At 57.1% G+C, this 17,554-nt stretch overlaps 1 protein-coding gene across 1 annotated transcript in view; it reads right to left on the bottom strand.

The window, feature by feature from the left end:
* PIK3R3 (phosphoinositide-3-kinase regulatory subunit 3) overlaps positions 1-17,554 on the bottom strand; it is a 77,366-nt gene that overhangs the window by 57,541 nt on the left and 2,271 nt on the right. The window contains exons 3-7 of the mRNA XM_030278839.4: positions 14,399-14,494; positions 14,120-14,197; positions 6,086-6,217; positions 3,092-3,293; positions 2,639-2,724 (exon numbers count right to left, since the gene is read on the bottom strand). Of these exons, the coding sequence (XP_030134699.4) occupies positions 2,639-2,724; positions 3,092-3,293; positions 6,086-6,217; positions 14,120-14,197; positions 14,399-14,494 (594 nt within the window). The remainder of the gene's footprint in view (positions 1-2,638; positions 2,725-3,091; positions 3,294-6,085; positions 6,218-14,119; positions 14,198-14,398; positions 14,495-17,554) is intronic.

Below are 17,554 nucleotides of genomic sequence, written 5' to 3'. Positions count from 1 at the left end.
GTTGGAGAGATAATAAAGCAAAGGGGAGTAAATTAAAGTGACTATAAATAGCACCAGGAGAGGAAAAGGAGATGAAGTCATCTTCCTTCAGCTGAGCTGGTATTTGCATCACTCCTTCCCTTTGCCTTCCCCTGCCCCCTCACCCTGCTCGGGAAGCAGTCATTCCCAGACACTGGGATCCTGCTGTGAGATCTGTATGCCCCCTGAGCCCCCATGGGGCTGAGAAATGTCCCCCTGGCCTGTCTGCCCAGTGCTGGAGACTTGCTGGAGAGCACAGCAAGGTGGCCTGAATGCAGTCACTTGCCCCCAGGCTCCATGGCAGCTTCCCTACGGATCTGTGGCATTGCCCTGTACAAACCAGAGCAGGGCTCTATGCAAACCAGTGCCTCCAGCATGACCCCAGTGCTGCATCCAAGGAACAGCTTTCAGGAGCCATCACAAACCTGTTTTCTCCTTTGCAGCTCATAAAATGGGCAGCTAAAGAGACCCCCAGGAGCAGTGCCTGGAGGAAGGGACACTGCAAACCCAACAACAGCAAGTTCATCCGAGAAGCCCCTCCAGGAACCAAATTCCATAATTTACATTTTTATTCTTTAAGATTTTACCCTCCAAGATTCAAAAACTCCCCTATCAGTTCTAGTACACATGGGAGAGGAAGGATCCTGGCCCTGCCAAGGATCCTCCCTGGAATCAGCAGACAGCTTCAGATCTCTCCCCAAACCTCTCCCTGCCAAGGAGGCCGCTGTCCCTGCTGTCCCTGCAGCCCCAAGCCCCCCAGCTGCCCCCTCACATGAGTCAGAATGAGGTCACACCACCGTTTCCTTATGTCAGCTACCGACTCCTATTCCTGCGCTATGCACACACACCCGCCGTGTTATTGCAGGGTATTTATAGCTATTTTACATGTATAATTATAAAACCACAACTCCACACACACACAGAAATAATCCCGGTGCCGGGATGCAGGGGAGTGGGGCCAGGCTGATGGGAGCAGGAGCAGGACCTGGACCGCACCGCTAATAATAATTCTTTGCACTTTATATATAGCCCCTTTCATCCCCAGCTCTCAAAATTGCTTTGCAGGCATTTAATTAAGCTTCCCAACACCCTAATGTGATGACAGCCAAGTAATAATATCCTCGCTTTTAGGTACAGAGAGAGAGGAGGTGGCAGGACTTGCCTAAAGTCCCACAGCGAGTCCAGGTGTCCTGTCTCTTGCCCCACGCTTGTGGGATGACCACAGGGGAGATTTTGACTCAGAAGAGGGATGAGGACCTCAAGATCCTGCCCAACCCCTCTCCTCAGTTTGGGGTGGTGACAACGGATGACACTACAAAGTCTGGGGACAGCAGCAGTGACCCCAGGGACTGCTGGGCTGCAGCTGCCCATCAGCTGGATCAGCAGGTGGAAGAGACAGATGCATCCTGACAAACTCATGGGTGTGAGCTTGGGGGAGAGCAATAAATGAGATGACAGGTCTGAAAGGGCTGATTTATGAGGAATATTAAGAGTCGTAATCCTGCCTGGCCTGGCTGTCCCCCAGGGAGGCAGGGTGGTGACAAGGACCCAGAGACATCACAAACCGACAGGATTCACTGGGGCCAGCGCCAGTGTATCTCCAAGCAGGAGGGCTGGAAGCAATTGTGCCTCTCAGGCATCCAGACAGCTCAGTGTGGGGGAATAGATGGGTCTCAGTGACAGCCTGGAGATGAGATCTCACAAGAATGGGTCTCTGTGGCCCTGAGGTTTGTGCTCCCCTGAGCACCCTCTCTCCCTCCCATGTACATCCCCACTTGGATGTACCAGTTGCCCCCATCCTTGGAGTGCTGCAGAGGGCACAGGGAGCATGGGCTTCAGTTTTGGACACTGATGGGATCACAAGCTGCTACCCAGCAAGAGGAACACAGCAAGAGAAGGTGGCCAGCAGAGCAAAAGATCAAAGAGGTGCTGGAGACAAACCCTGGTGTTGGAAATGAAGGGGGCAGGACTGCAGCCCTGGGGGTGAGGCTCGTTAACATCTGCAGAAAAAGCCACTTTCCTGCCTCGGTCCATGCATGGAGAGGTGAGGGTAAGTGCCTGTCCTCATCTCCACCCTGGGGATGCCCTCTGGGGGAAGCAGCAGTGGATGCAGCATGATTCTGCACACATGGGGACTAAATGCGAGTCAAAAATCATAAACCCTGATTGGATCCTGTAGCAAATACCATGCTGCCATTTTTTGGTCATGCTGCTATTTTTTCCCTCCCTAGGAGGATTATATCCAGATCCCTGCTCTCCAGAATAAGCTGCACATGAGCTCCCCACCAAAAGCCCCCAGCTCATACCAAGTCCCTAATGTGGGGGACCAGAACCTGTCACAAACCCAGGGACCAGAGAGCAATGACAGAGACATGAAGCTAGAAAACAGCAGCAAACCTTCTGAGGGGCTGCAAAGAAATGCACCCAAATCAGCATCTCTGAGGAGAAAGGAGAGGGGGAAATGGGATAGGAAGCCAGCACAGCCTGGGCACTGCCACAGGGACAGAAGCACCTTCTCATCACTGCACCAGACACTGGAACTGCCCCATGACTTGCTGCTGTCACTGCTCTGAATGCCACACCCACTGTCCCTCCTCTGCCACCACCAGACGTCTCTTACCAGGAGCTGTTGGCAGCTCTGCCACCTCACTGGCCATGATGAAGGACTCAAGGATCCTTGCACGGAGCTCAGGGCCTCCCTCAGTGCTGAGAGGAAAAGGAGAGGTGTGTGAGGACACCAGCTCTGCCTCCCTGGAGACCCCCAGCTCCCTGGAACAGCAGCCAGCTACCCCAATGGATTTGCTGTGGGACTGAGGCAATGCTGTGGGACTGAGGCAATGCTGTGAATCCCAGTCTCATGTGTGCATCATGCCTCCTCACTCTGGGAAGAGATGTGACGTCTGAGCACCACAGCTGGCACGACAGCTCCCAGATCTGGCCTCCCCCTTGGGAGAACGCTGTTCTTGGGCCACTGGTGGGCTGTCATACAGCAAAACTAGCTCGGTTGGGAGCAGCCTGTCCCTGGGCACCCTCCTCTCACCCACCCTGTCCCATGCATGGCAGGGGACCTCACCTGGCTGTCACAGGGCGCAGCAGCAGCTCCCCGAAGAGCTCCCCGAGGAGCCGTGGCGAGAGGCGGCTGCGGGGGCTGCCCTGGCAGAGGTGACAGAAGTGGCGGGCGAGCTGGCGCAGGAGCAGTGCCTGGGGCTGTGGCAGGGCTGGGGGGGCCAGCAGCGCTCTGGCTCGCTGGCCACACTCTTCTAGGCCTGGGGTCTCTGTAGTAGAGGAGACACAGGGAAAAAAATGGTCAGTTTGGGAGGTCAGGGGCATTCTCATGGGAGCCCAGCACCTAGCAGTACACAGGGCATGAGCTGTGGCAGTTTTCTACTCCCCCTACAGACCCAAAAAATCTGACCTCAACCTCTCCCACCACTATTTCTTTACAGCCCATCCCTTTCCAGACAGGACATGGGACTCATGGATATCCCAAGGTTCACAGAGATGATTTCTTCAGTGCCTTGGCCACTTCTTTCTGGGGTTTGCCTGCCCCATTTACCCACTCACACCACCAGAGATCAGGTTGTCAGGTGACTTTAGCACAATCCCCCTGTCAGCACATCCAGGGAGGGAGCTCAGAAGGCTGAGCTTCTCACCTGGTAGGGGCTGCACCTCAAAATCCCTCACTGCTGCCCGAATAGAGAATATTCCATAGTGCACAGCAAAGCCATAGTAGAGGCAGAACAAAGCAGAGGTGGGAAAATGGGCATCAGCTTGAAGATCTGCTGAATTTAAAGGCTCAGCCCTCCCCTGAAAAAACAGCAAGCTGGGAAGAAAAAGGATTTCTAGGAAGAGAAACTAATTTGCACTTGGGCTGCAGGTGGGGCTGCAGTGAGGCTCCTGCAGCCCCCTGCATCAAGGTCTCACTCCCCATGGAACAGAGCACAGGGAGAGCTGACTGGGGTGCAGCTGCATCCAGTGATACTGGAATAGCCCATAAGGATAAAATCAGGCATTGCACATCTCAGAGGTGCTGCCAAAACCACTGTCACGGGTGCCCTGAGCAGCCCACAGTGAGTTCCCACCATATCCCCGGTGCCCTCTGGCAGCTTTGGCCGGGGCTCCCTGGTCTTGTGAGCTGTGAGCTCAGCGCCCTGGGACTGCGATGCTGCCCCAGGCACAGGAAAAAGCTGCTCTCCAGCCATCCTCCATTCCTGCCTTGTCCCAGCCCTTTTATCTGCCGGGGACAGGGAAGTCCCCAGGGCTGGGCTGCTCTCAGCCGCCTTCAAAGGCCGGCTGGGCCGGGGCTGACTCAGCTCCCCGCTGCTCTTTGCACCAGGACTGGGGCTTGGCCAGTGCCCAGCCAGCTCCCGACATCCATCCTTGGAGCCAGGGAGCACAAGAGCTGGAAGGGCAGGGGTCTGGGGTGCCCTCCATAGCGGGTCTGCAACCCAGCCGTGCTTGTGATGGGGTGTGGGTGAGCCCTTGTATCCAACAAACTGCTCCTGAGGGATGTTTAGCTTTACAGGGTCTCCCCCGCCGCAATTCCTGCTTTTTTTGCACCTTTTTGCACCTAGAGTATCCTGCAGGAGAAGGCTCACAGCCAAAGGGGGAATTTGAGGATGTTTTTTCCCTTCCTTTTGAAGGTGGTCATCTTGCTGCTTTCCCAGCTCTCAGCCTCAAGCAGGGCAGAGGAGCCTTGCAGGGCAGGCTGCCAAAACACAGCACCGTCTCCTCAAAGACTTATATTTTAATTTTTTCTTTTAAGCCCCAGAGAAATCCTCTTCCCATTGGTTTCTCCACCGTTCTGCCCCCTCCTCCTCCTGCCCCTGTTGTGCCAGGAGCAGAGCCCGCTGCAGCACAGGCTGCAGGGAAAGGCGCTTCCCTTTGAAGTTGCTTAACGAGGCAACCCAGCTAATTGCTTCCTAATTGCGTTTTTATCCTTGGAAGGGAGGCAGCCTTTGATTTCTCCTCTGACGGGTGAGGGGAAGGCAGCTTCTCTGTGCCACCAGCCCCAGGGGTATTTCTTCTGGCTCTGTGTCTCAGCACAGGGCAGGGGGGATGGGGTGTGAGTTATCCCTCACTTTCTCTGTGCGTCCCTTCTGCCTCGCTGGAGGCCACAAAGAGCCCGTGGCCTTTTCCTGTCAGGACATGGTAGGAAAAGGCCACACTGGTCCGTGCAAAGGTGATCTTCTAGTGCCTCTTCAGGCAGCCAAGGATATGATCTGCCCAAGCACTAATCTGGCTTAGGATGGGGAGGTGATGCTCAGGGATGGAGGGTACTGCAGCAACTGGCAGCGAGATGAGAACTGCTGTGGAAGGGGAAGAAATCCTGATTTCACAAGCAGCAAGAGGTTCAGATCCTGTCGAACACAGTGGGCAAGAGTTTCTTGTGTGCTTGGTGATGCTCGTGGGCCCTCAGGCTAGGAGGGGTTGAGCAGCTCTGTGAGGACTCACTTGAAATGGGTTTTGGTCCAGCCTCACTGCTGGGATGGACCGTGGGCTCTGCTGGCCTGGGTATGAGCCCTGCTCTGTTTATTTGAAAAGATATCCAGCAAAACCAAAACCTTGATGGTCTCATACATTTCCACAGAGCCTCAAAAGCTTGCAGGGATTTAAAGGCACTTCCTAATGGCACTAAGCTGAAAAAGCTGAAAATTTTTTGTGCCCATATAAAGCCAGGAGTTAATGAGATTACAGGAAAAAGTTCCCCAGCAGCAGAGCCAAAATATTATAATAACGCTTTCTTCTGGGGCCAGCATCACCCAGCCTTGGCAGCTGCCCGTCCTGGCAGGCAGCACCTCCTCCTCCAGGCACTGCAGAGGGAGAAGACCACACTGTGGTGGGGGCAAAGCAGCCCCTGGATCTCCCTTCTTTCCCAGAGCATCTCCCAAATGCTGCCGTGCTGCTCCGGCACAGGTGATGTTCCCAATGGGCCTTCTTAGAATCTGCTCTTGGGGATGGGGTCAGAACCAGCCTGGAGATGCTGGGAAGCATTCTTTAGGGGCTTCCCAAAGTTTCTCCAGCCCCACAGAGGTCCCAGGTGTGGGGGGAGCCCATGTGTGCTTACCTTGGGCCATGTGGACCAAGTCGCTATAGAGAGCTGGAGGGATGAGGGGTGTGGGGAGCTCCTGCAGGTACCATTTGAGGGCATCTGCCAGCGTCTGGGCCTCGTACAGGTCCATGTCCACAGCTGAGGCATCTGGAGGGAGAGAGACACAGGGAGCCCTGAGCCCATGGTTCTTCCCCTCTGGCCCAGAGCTCAGAGCTCTTCCATCCCTGTGGGCCTTCCTGCAGACACGGGAGATGATTTCTGTGCCCATGCCCCCATCTCCCCAGTGGGGCAGTGCATGATTTCACCGCCAACACTCCCCCAGCAAATATTCCTGTCCCAATTTCCACTGACCCCGAGTTCCACGTGCCCAAGGAGAGCACGAGGCAGCATCTCTGCTCTGAGTAAACTGTACATCCAGTGCATGGGACAGGGAGCCTCACCATTCCACTGGGGTCCCACTGCAGGGTAGGACCCGTGGGAAGAACTGAGCAACCGCCCCAGGAACCTTCCAGTTTTCAGGGCTAGATACCATGTGCCAACCCCAGCCCAGAAGGAACTGCTTGGAGAATGCATCCATGGAATGGGGTCATGGTTCCCAGGCAATTCAAGTTGCTGAAGGCCCATGTGACCCCCAGTGATCCCAAAATGCTGTGAATGTGCCCCAGTTGGCATCACTTCTCCCAGCCCTGAAAGGTGTCTGCCCTGGGGAGGTGGTGAAGGATGCTCCAGGCACGGGGGAAAGCACACAGGAGGCCACACAGCCTGGGCTCAGGGACTCAGGGGTCCTGGGCTCAGGACAGAGGCAGTGCTGAGAGCAGAAATGTCCCATGGCCTGTCAGGAGTCAGAGGGTGGGATATGTCTGTCTGAGCCCCATGGCCAGGCCAGCACAGGGACATTGCTTCACCATGGTCCAGGGGGAAGAAGCCTTTCAGCATCCTTTGGTATTGCCTCATGTGTTTGTCTTGGAGGTTTCCCATCCTGGCTGGGCTGGGTGGTGGCTGTCTGGAGGGTGATGGTGCCTTTTGCAAAGATCTGAAGGTTTCAAAATCTGGCTTTGGTTCAAACTGGACCCAAATGCAACATTTTGAAATTCTTCTTCTTGAAGAATTTGTAGGGTGAGGGGTACAGGAGGTTGGGAATTATTTAAAAAATGAACATATTTGAGATGGTCTGAAATGGCTAATTTAAAAAAAAAGAAAATAAAATTTGTCATTTTCTTAAAGATGCTGTGCCAGGCCCCACATGGCCTGGAATGACAGAGAAGACTGTGGGCTTGCCCTGCTCTGAGCCCTCTTCGACTCTGCTCACTGGGTCTCTACCCCCTGATGCAGCTTCACTGAAGCTGGAGCCATTTTGGGAGATGCTCCATCTCCCAGGCCAGCATTTTCCAGCAGAAAATGTTGTGAACCTCCAACCACTCCAGCTGTGCTTCCTTCTGAGGCAATAAACCCAAAAGAGGGAAGAACGCTCTTTCCTAGGGCAAGGCTTTAGAGGCACACATTTTGCAGGGCTGGGATGGGGAACAGCTGGGAAAAGCTGTTTTTGAGCACCTTGACCTTGATCTCCTCTGGCTGGAGTGCCCCTGCTGTGCAGCAGGCAGCCTGGGAGCCTGCCTGGCTGCGTGGGAACACCAAGCTGCAGTGGGTCCCTTATGGCCAGTGCCTTCCATTTGGCTCCCAGACGGAGAGAAAACAGATTGGCCAATGCCTGAAGGGAAGCCTTTAACCCAGCCACTGGAGACGCTACCTCATGGTCAGGAGCTGGGAGCTGTGTCCCGGGGCAGCGTGGGGACACCCGGGACAGATGCCACCACGCTGGGGCAGGCAGCCATCCAGCGTGGCCAAATGTGACCCAGGGCAAATGGGCTGCTGCCCTTCTGGCACCCTGGGAAGCCACAGCATCGTCCCATGGACCACTCTGCCCTTGGCATCCTCGAGGTGGGCAGGGCTGTGCCAGCTGCACCCTGGCCCCATTCTGGTCCGTGTTCATGCTCCCATCTCCCAGCCACACTTCTGGACCTTCTTGGCTGGCCAGAAGGGTTATTTCTGCCAGGCTCCGTGGGGGAATGACAGTCAGCTCCCCATTTTTGGTAGCACTTGCCCTGGAGCTGTGAGCTGGCAGGTTGTCTCGAGCTGGGCAGGTGGAGGAGAGTGGGGTCAGGGATCCCACAAGATGCTCCAACACCTGCTTTTGGCTGAATACTCACAGTGCATGGCTAAAACCCAGGGATGCTGCTGGGGGGTCCCAGGGTCTCATTGTACTGCAGAGAGCTTTTCCCATCAGTGGAATGCACCAAGCAAACCCCAAAGTCCTTCCCACCCGCCACAGGGTTTCTGCAGGGACCTGTCACTCGCCTTAAGGAGGCTGGCAGGGATTGAGGAGAGCAGCCACAAGCTGTTCCTGTGCAGGGAAGGGGCGCTGGCCCCAGGCGATCAGCCCCGGGCTCCACCGTGGCCTAATTAACTTGTTTGCCTCGTTAGGCATGAGCCTGGGGGGGTGTTCAAAGGAAAGGCTCAGCCGGTTTCAAAGCGAGATTCACAAACATGTCTACACCCAGAGAGAGGCTGGATGGGGAGACCAGGGGGATTCACACCGCGCTGACAGAGACTGGTTGCTGAGGCACCATTCTCCTTGGCACATCGACTAGAAGTAGCCATTGGCCTGTTGTCCCCATCCTCCTGGAAATGCAGTGGCATCCTATTGCCCCAGGAGGAGTTCTCCTCCTGTGCCAGGAGCTGCCCTGGTGAGCTGGGCTCCCCATCAGGCTGAGAGCACAACGAGGGATGCTCTGAGCCCTTCCCCAGCACCGGCTGTGTCCCGGCAGCTCGGGGAGGCTCAGCCGGCAGCCGGGGAAGGGTTAACCCCGGAGCCTTCCCAGACAATTACCACTGGCCTGACCCCACGGATGCTGCTCTCTTCTTATCTGAGGGAAATGATAACCAGCTATAAGAAGTTAATGAAGCTGCAGGATGAGTCAATGCTCTCCTGCTGCTCTCCAGATGTTCCCATCCTTTCCCCAGGGGAATGATGGAGGAATGACGGAGGGATTCCATCTGCCTGCCATAAATAGAAGGAAAACACCCCAAAATCCCAACCTTGACCCCATACCAACACAGAACCTGCTTGCTGACCTGCTGGCAGAACAAGAATCTGGGGACCAGTGGCGAGCATGCCTTGCCCATGGAGGGGTGAAAAGCATGAATAAATTTTGGAATGTGGGGACAGGGTGCGTGGGATGACCACTGGCCCAGAGGGAAGGACTCCCAGCCTCCTCCCACTGGGATTTCAGACCCCACATCCCAGCAGAGGCAGAAAGGTGCTGGAGCTTTGGGCTGAGTCAGGCTGGGCAGGAAACTCCAGGACCTCTCCCGCAGCTGCAGGCGTGAGTAAGCCCGAGTTTCAGGAAACGCAGGGGATGTTTAGCCACCAGGGCTTGTGGGGGAGGTGGGGGCTTGTTGGGAAGGAGAGGCTTGGGTCGGTCCTGATAAGCAGCTGTCCCCCTGCATGTGGCCACAGGTGACAGCTGCTCCCACAGCCCTGCACAGCTCACGGGTGACAGGGTGCAGACCCTGCCCAGCACCCAGCACCCTTCTCCCAGCAGGGCACCCAGCAGCCTGAGCCGGACCTTGGCCACTGAGCACTGCTGCAGTGAGATGCTCTCAGGTGTGTGGTCCCTGTGACAGAGGGGCACCCAAACCACCCTGGGGCTGACTGAAATACCGACCCGGGAGTTTCCCTACCCCTTCCAGGCCTTTTAGGCTTAGTTGTCAGTAGGTGCTAGACGTGTCCTTGCTGTCCAGTTGTGGGGGCTGTACGTTCCCATCTGCATGGATGCTGACCAGGCACTTGAGCTCCTGGGCATCCCACAGTGAGGGTTTACTGGGAAACTGTGGATTCACCAAATCAGGGAATATTTCCCAGCTTTGACTCAGCATCATTGTAACATCTCCCAGCCAGCCTGCTGGTACCTTGTGCTGTGGACTTGGCAGCTGCCAGGACACCCCCTGCCCATGCACAGGAGCTCCTGCCAGCTCCAAACAGTCTCCCAGCTGGATTTCACCCCACCGTACCCTTGGCTTGCACTCAGCCAGGGTGGGGGTGCTGGGATCCCCTTTAAGAGTGCCGTCTGAGACTGCCCCCCCACCTCACCTTCCCTAAGGCAATCCCCTTCCTCAGTTTTCCAAGCAGCTATGGGAGGGGATGGCAAAAACTCACCCCCAGTTCTCCCTGATGGGTCTGGCAAGGATGTCAATGCTGCTGCCGTTTATTTACCCTTCTTTCATCACCACCAAATATAAGAGATGAGCTCATGCTTCTCGCCAGGCTCTGACGACACGGGGTTTATTTCCACTGCAGGTATAAATAAAAAGCAGTGCCGCAGGCACCGGGGCGCCTCACGCTCGGGAGGAAAGTCATCCTGGTGGAATGAGCTTGGCCGGGGGAAACCAGAGCCCTCGGGGGCCTCGGATCCCCTGTGGCATCCCAGGGATGAGGATGACGGCGCGCTCCATCCCTGAGCATCCACACCGCGGTGATGGGGGGAGCGGCGCGATGCCCCCCGAGTCTCTCCTCACTCTCCGACCCTTTCTGCCTAGCAGCAGCTCCTGGCAGCCCCAGCGAAGCCGCGGCACCCCCGTGTCTCGCTAATCCCCCCCGAGAGCTGACCCAGTTGCCGGGCACGTGAGCGTGTCTCCGGGCAGACTGCGCCCCGCGCACCGAGCGCGGCGCGGGCGGCACGCCCGGAGACACCGGCTCCAATCCGCCGAGCCGCAGCGGCTCCTGCCCGGCCCTGACAACAGCCGAGAGACTCTTCCCATTGCTGCGCTTGTATCTGGGGAAGGGTCTCCGTGTTTACGTCCGAGCAGAGCGGGGCTCAGCCGGAGCGCGGGGGAGGTTTCGGCGCTGCGCAGCCATCCCGGAGGGGTTCGGTCCCACCTGAGCCATAGGGAGCACCCCCGGACCTCTGCGGGGAGGTCTCTGTGCGCTGTCCCCCGCCAGGGAGGAGGGATAAGGACGCAGAGCTTCCCTACTCAGCGGTGGCAAAGCACTGCCCGGACATTACACGCGGGACTTTGCAGCCATTCCCAAGCCAAACCTCCCTCAGCTTGGGTCCCTCAAGTCTGAAGGGCTCCAGCACCCACCAGCCCACCCACAGCTCTGCTGCTATCATCCAAATTATGTCCCAAGTTTCCAGCAGCAGCAGTGATAAGGCTGCCAGCCATGTCCCAGGCAGAGAGGAGCGTGGACAGAGCCCTGAGCAAGCCTGATGCAGGGGAAAACATCAGGTCTGGGCACTGAAGGGACTCATACACCTCCTGTCCCCAGGCTCCAAACAGCCCCTGAGCTGCACACAGGGGCCAGCAGGAGTGCTGGCAGCCGCAAACTCTTGGGGTCAGTGTGTGGCCCCACACCACAGAAATACCCCAGGACGTGAAGCAGCTCCCATCCAGGCACTGCAGGGAGTGCTGGGGGCAGAAGGGTGAAGCTTTGCTTTATTCCTCTTTTTCAGCACATACTCTATCCCTGACACTGCAGCAAGGCTCCTGGCTAGCTGATCATCTCCCACCCTTTGGTGAGCTTCCCCCAGCCCTCTGTGAAGCTGCAGCTTTTCTTTAAATCCTTTTTTGGTGCCACCGTGTGACTCTGATTCTCATGTTCAGTGATGCTGCATGCCCCTCTCACCTCTCTTAATTGTTCTTGCCCCATCCATCATGGAAATACCAAATTTTGGTGCACAGCAGTCAGATACCACTGACCTGCAGAATGTCACCGGTGCCAGGATGGGAACAGGCTCAGCTCAGACTGTAGAGCCATGAGGAGCCACTCTGTCCAATGCTGCCATGAGGATGGGAAACCTTCATCCCAAACCTGGCTGATGTTCAGCTCAGGGACTGTCCACAGGAAGGATCCCCCACGGTAAAGGTTCTAAAAGGGCCAGGGATGGGGAAAGGGTTCAATCAGCACAACTCAGACCTGTGCATGCGCTGCCAGCCCCGGGAACACGGTGCCCATGGGCTCCTAGGGACAGCCAGGAGCTGACTTGCTCAGCTCCTTGTGTCCCAAGGTCCTCCTCTTTCTTCCCATTGGAAGTTCAGATGCTTTCAGTGCAGAAAACATGCTGAGTTCTCCAACACATGGAGACACGGGGGTTGGAAAACCAACATCTGAACTTTTCCAGCCCTTGCTTCTCCAGGCCACCAACCCTGGCTCTGCTTTCTCCCCATTCCCCAGGATGAAGCGTGTCCTTTCAGGCAGGCTGCTGGCAGAGATGGGAGGCTGGAGGGGAGAACCACCACGGGAGGAGGGGAAATGTGACTCTGTCTTCTCACACACGGGGCAAGCAAACTCCAATATTCCTGCAGGGCTGTTTATTCCACGGAATACAATGAGAGGACTTGTATGGGGCACAAAACAGAGATTCTCTCCTGCCCTCCCAGCCCAGTGTGGGCTCCAGCAGGGTCCTGGGGAAGCACCACTGGGTCTGTGCTCTGCAGGAGGTTGCAATAGGAGCAGGCTGCCAAGCCTGGCCTCTGCTGGGATGCTTGACTCCAGCAGGAACATCATTCCCATCTTGTTGCAGAGCATCTCTCTGGCATGGCTGAGCATCAGCCCCTTCAGCTGAGAGCTAATAAGTGTGAGACTTGTCCCACCCCCTCCAGCTCTGGGGAGCCCTGACTTTGCCCAGCTCAGTGTGGCTGAGCACAAGGGGCAGCCCCCTGGGGTGCCCAATTAAAGATTTTAGTCCCAGAGGAAATGAGGGTTTGGGAGTATCAAGTCTCCCAGGGCTGCTGCTGATTTTTAAGAGCTTTCAAATGGCATTTCTCTGACCAGTGCTGGACCCTGCCATGGGAGATGTGCAGACCTGGACAGACACACCAAGTGCCCAGAGCTCTGGCCAAGCCAGTGGGATTTGCCCTGGGCTGGGAGGATCTCCTGAGGCTGAGCAGGATTTTGGCAGTGGTGCTGCTCTGTGGGGAGCTCTGGACCTGCCTGGAATGGGAAGAACGGAGGACCCATAACTCCTGCATGCTTGGAAAACAAAACATCCTTCTCATGCTGGTATTGCCGCCCGTGCCAGCCTAGGCACCAGTGCCCAGGGCAGTCCAGGGGATTGCTCTCGGATGCCTTCACCTCCTGTGAAGGAGAGCACCCACCGCTCCGGGTTTCCTCAGCCCACAGCTGGGGGAGAAGAGTGGGGTGGTGGGGTGCCCCCAACCCCCATCACCTCCGCGGGGAGCGCAGCCCTCTCCGAGCAGTGGGGAAGGAGCATCCCTGGGAGCTCTGCTCTCCTGCATCCCTCCTTCCCCGCCCGGCGGGACGCGGCTCCCGGTGCGCGGGAAGCGATGAGGTCATGGTGCTTAATATAGCGATTTCATCACAGCCCTTCTCCCCAGCAACACCGCCCGGCTCCCGCCGCCCCCCGCCCGGCAGCGCCCGGGATGCGGGGCCAGCCCGGGGCTGTGGGGCCGCCGTGCCTGGTGTCACAGTGCCGCCCTCTGGGCACCGCGGCCGGAGGATGGGGACGCTGCATGCACCCCCTGCCCCCCAAAAAGCCCAGATTTGAGCGGCACGCTGGATCCATCGCGTCCCTCCCCGCCCCGCGCCGTCTGCCATCCTACCCCAGCCGTGGATTTAGAAGCAGGGATGGGGAAATGGTTTTCCCCTTCTCCCCCAACCTGCTCATGCCCCTAAGTCCTGCAAACAGCTTTCCATTCTTGTAAATAATGTGCTTTCCCTTTCCTCTTTCTTTCTCCCTATCGCAAGATGCTTTCTCCCTGCCCTGCTTCTCAGATACAAACCCTAGAGATTAAAAAACTCAAGTATTTTTGTCCCACCTCACCCTCCCAAAAAATACTCCCCTGAAGCGCCTCTGCCCTGCACCTGCATCACTTTTAGCTGCATCCCACGGGGAGAAGAGGGGGGTCCGCATGCAGGCATGGCCTCACAGAGCCGGGATTAGGGCTCTGCTGATGTTGGTGCCGAAACCCCTCCCTGCCAGGGCAGCGTGGCCCCCACAGCCCCCTTCCCTCCCGGAACGCGGGACTCACCGGCCAGGAGCGCCTGTTTCAGCTCAGCATCCCCCAGCGCGCCGGGGCCGGACCTGTAGAGCACCTCGCTGTCGAGCCCTGGGACACAGCCGGGAGAGAGGGGTTAGTGCTGAGCCCACCTCCTCCTTCCCGACACGGGGGAGGCAGGAGGGGCCGAGAACGCTCCCCGCCCTGCCCCCGGGGGCTGGGGAGAGCTTTGGCTCCAGCGATGCTCCCGGGGCGCTCCGAACGGGCAGAGCTGGTGGCTGTGTGTGCACCCGGGGCTGTGGGTCTCCGTACCTTGTTTTTCCAGCGCCTCGATGAGCCTGGCCACGGTCTGCAGAGCCTGCTCGGGGAGGGCGGGGTGCTCGGTGAGCTCTGCCTGCCCGGAGAGTCCTGCGGTGAAAAGAAGGGGAGAACGGGTTTGGAAATTCCTGCCTGCAGGAATTCCACTTTCCTCAGCTGCCCCAGGACAGGATCAAGCTGCTGCTTTGGCACAGCCACAACCAACACTTTGGCTCGTGCATGTCTAATTTGGGAGCACTTCTCCCCTTTATTTTATCCTCTTTTTGCAATAAGAGTCACCGTTGGGGGCTCAGCTATTGCTGAGATGCAAAGACCTGCTCAGGAATGTGCCCTGCCCGTGGGCAGCATCCCATCCTGGGCATGGAGATCTTCCAAGCCAAAACCCCTTCCCCTCCTCTGTTTCCGCCCCTCTCATCACCCACAGCCCACGGTGACAGAGGCAGGAGCTGGGGACCCAGACCCATGCCCACCACAGACACTTCTCGCTGCAGCTCTCACTGCTCAGGTTCTCTGGTGTGCACAGCAGGGCTGAGAACAGGCCCAGGGAGGACCCAACCTGCCCTTGGCTGGTGCAGACCTCCCTCAGCCCCTAAAAACCCTTCAGCAAACAGGGCTCAGCACAAACCCCCATGTGCTGCTCACTCCTGGGTTTTAGACCAAGGACACCTCACTGCAGACCATGGCAGAGAGGAGCAAAGCCCTTGGCAGGCAGGAGAGCAGCTGTCCTTACCCCAGGGCATGTTGTATCCATCCATCCACCCATCCATCCATCCATCCATCCATCCATCCATCCATCCATCCATCCATCCCTCTTTATCACCCCAGCCAATAAACCCTTCCTGTGGGGGTTAAACCCACTGGACACCTTGGCAGGGCAGTGCTGGGATTTCTCTCTGCTCTCTTTAGTGGCCTTGAGAAGCCCAGAAGAGCAGGGGGCAGGGGCTGGCAGGGGCTGCCACTGGCTGCAGCACACCAGGGCCATGTGCGACTGCTGCAGCACGGACAGCGTGTGGAAAGGCCAAAATAAATATGAGAGGGACTTCAGGCAGGGCCATGCTGCCTTCAATCTTTTGCAAAAAGCACAACCTGGCTGCAACAGGTCGACCCAGGCTCTGATCCTCACCGTGGTGATGCCCTGGTGCTCCCTGGAGAACAGATAATGATGCAAACCTGCCACTCATGGGTGGCTGATCCAGTCCCCAGGCATGGCCACAACCCCCAGGCACAGCAAGGGGGTCCCCTCTGCCACCCAGTGGGAGTGTGTTGGTGCCTTGGGTGGGAACAGGGAAGATTTCAGGGTTAAAAACAAAGTGCATGGTTGGAAGCTCATGCAAAAATGTCCCCACTGCATGAGTGGTTTTATAGTTAAGGAAACTGGGCTTTTCCTCCGAATCAATGGCTTGGGGAAAAGGTGGTAACTGCAAAAAAATAACTTTCTCCTGACTGGGAATGGCAGGAATGGCCCCAAGCTGTGCCAGGCTGGATCCCAGCATCCTGATGCCCCACTCCATGCCAGCCCCAGGGGAAGTGGAGGTGATGCCTTGTGACAGTGGTGCTGCCCAGGACAAGCCGGGGGCAAAACAGTCAGCAAGGTCCCCTGGGACTCAGATCTGCTGCAGAGCCATTTTCGGGCTGTTATTTAATTGAAAGAAGGACCATGCCTCCCTGCAGAGCCAGCCCTGGCTCGAAGGCATGGCTGGGACATGCAGTGTCTGTCATTCCTCCATGGCCTGAGCCAGCTCAGGGTCCCTGAGTGGCACCAGGGCTCGGTGGGAACTGAGGCACTCGGGGGTGGGGGGAAATGGGGTATGCTGCTGTTGCAGAAATATAAATTCGTGTGATTTTTTTTTTTTGCTGGAAAAACATCCCTCAAACCTCCATCTGGAAATGGAATCAGTTTGGGAAGAATTAAAAAAAAACAAACAAACAAACTGACCAAACAACGAAAAAAACCACAAACCAGAAAATCCCAAATCAAAACAAAAGTACCTTCTCTTTCCAGAGGATCTTGGAGAATTTTACTCGAAGGGGAAGCCTGTGAGCTGGGAGATTTGGGTTTAAACTGAGACAAAATGGCACACACTGCTCCTGTGCTGCAGAAAGACGTGTTTGTGGGACAAAACATCCCCTAGTGAGGTGCCTGCACACCCTGGCATCGCCCCAGGAAAGGCACCCAGGGAGGGGCACCCCATGGCACAGCACTGGGAAGGCAGCACCCAGTGTCCCGCTGGACACCTGGCCCTGGCCAGAGCACGTCCTGCAGATGGCAGCGCCCTTCCCACCTACCCCAAAACCTGGCTTTAGGGTTTTTTCCCCCTCTAAAAACTATGGATTTTACATTTTAAAATTTTGTTATGCTTTCACCTGAGTGCATGCAGGGCTGGGGTGCCTACACTGAGACCTTCCTCATGGCTCTCTGGCCAGGACGTGCTTCCTGCTGCGGACATTCCTCGATTTGCAGGGAATCTCCACATCCCCAGCACCTGTGGGCAGGGGTCCCTGGGCACATCTCTCCAGGAGAGGAGCCTGTGGCACCCCTGTGTGAGGAACGAGAAGGTGGCTTCACCTTCCCTGGTGAGCAGGGCTGGAGAGCCCTGGGGGCTGCTCCTGTCTGCCCCGAAATCTCCACACAGCTCTGAGTTTTCCAGGGCTCTGCTGCTGAACACACAGAGGGCTCGCCACTGAGCTGGACTGGGCAGGGGGCTCAAACCCCTCGTCTGGCAGGATAAACACCCCCAAAAAGTGGCCTCCACCCTCCTGCAAATCCAGCACGTAGCTGCACACGGAGCCTCACCAGTGCTGCTGGGACTGCGGCTGCCTTGGCGCACTGGTCGGGGAGGAGCACCTGCATTTTGGTGAGGGGAGGTGTGGGGGGGGCCAGCATCCTTCCCAAGTGGTTGTGGGGCATGTCGGAACTGCATGGAAACTCCACATGTGGACATGGATGGTGCCATGCTCAGCCCAGGAGCCAGGTGGTCCCCACCTCAGAGCACGGTGACAAGGGGGTCCTGAACTGTATTATGGAGGGAGACAGACTCCTCGTTGGAGTGCCCCTCTAAACCCCGACCAAGCACAGGGGCTGCTCCTTTGCTTACCACACTGGTCCCAGACTGGGCCAGGAGGGTGTCTGAGGTGCCAGACCAGCAGCTG

Source organism: Taeniopygia guttata, chromosome 8 (assembly GCF_048771995.1).
Source record: "Taeniopygia guttata chromosome 8, bTaeGut7.mat, whole genome shotgun sequence".
Classification (NCBI taxonomy): domain Eukaryota; kingdom Metazoa; phylum Chordata; class Aves; order Passeriformes; family Estrildidae; genus Taeniopygia; species Taeniopygia guttata.
This window is presented reverse-complemented; position numbering and strand designations above follow the sequence as displayed.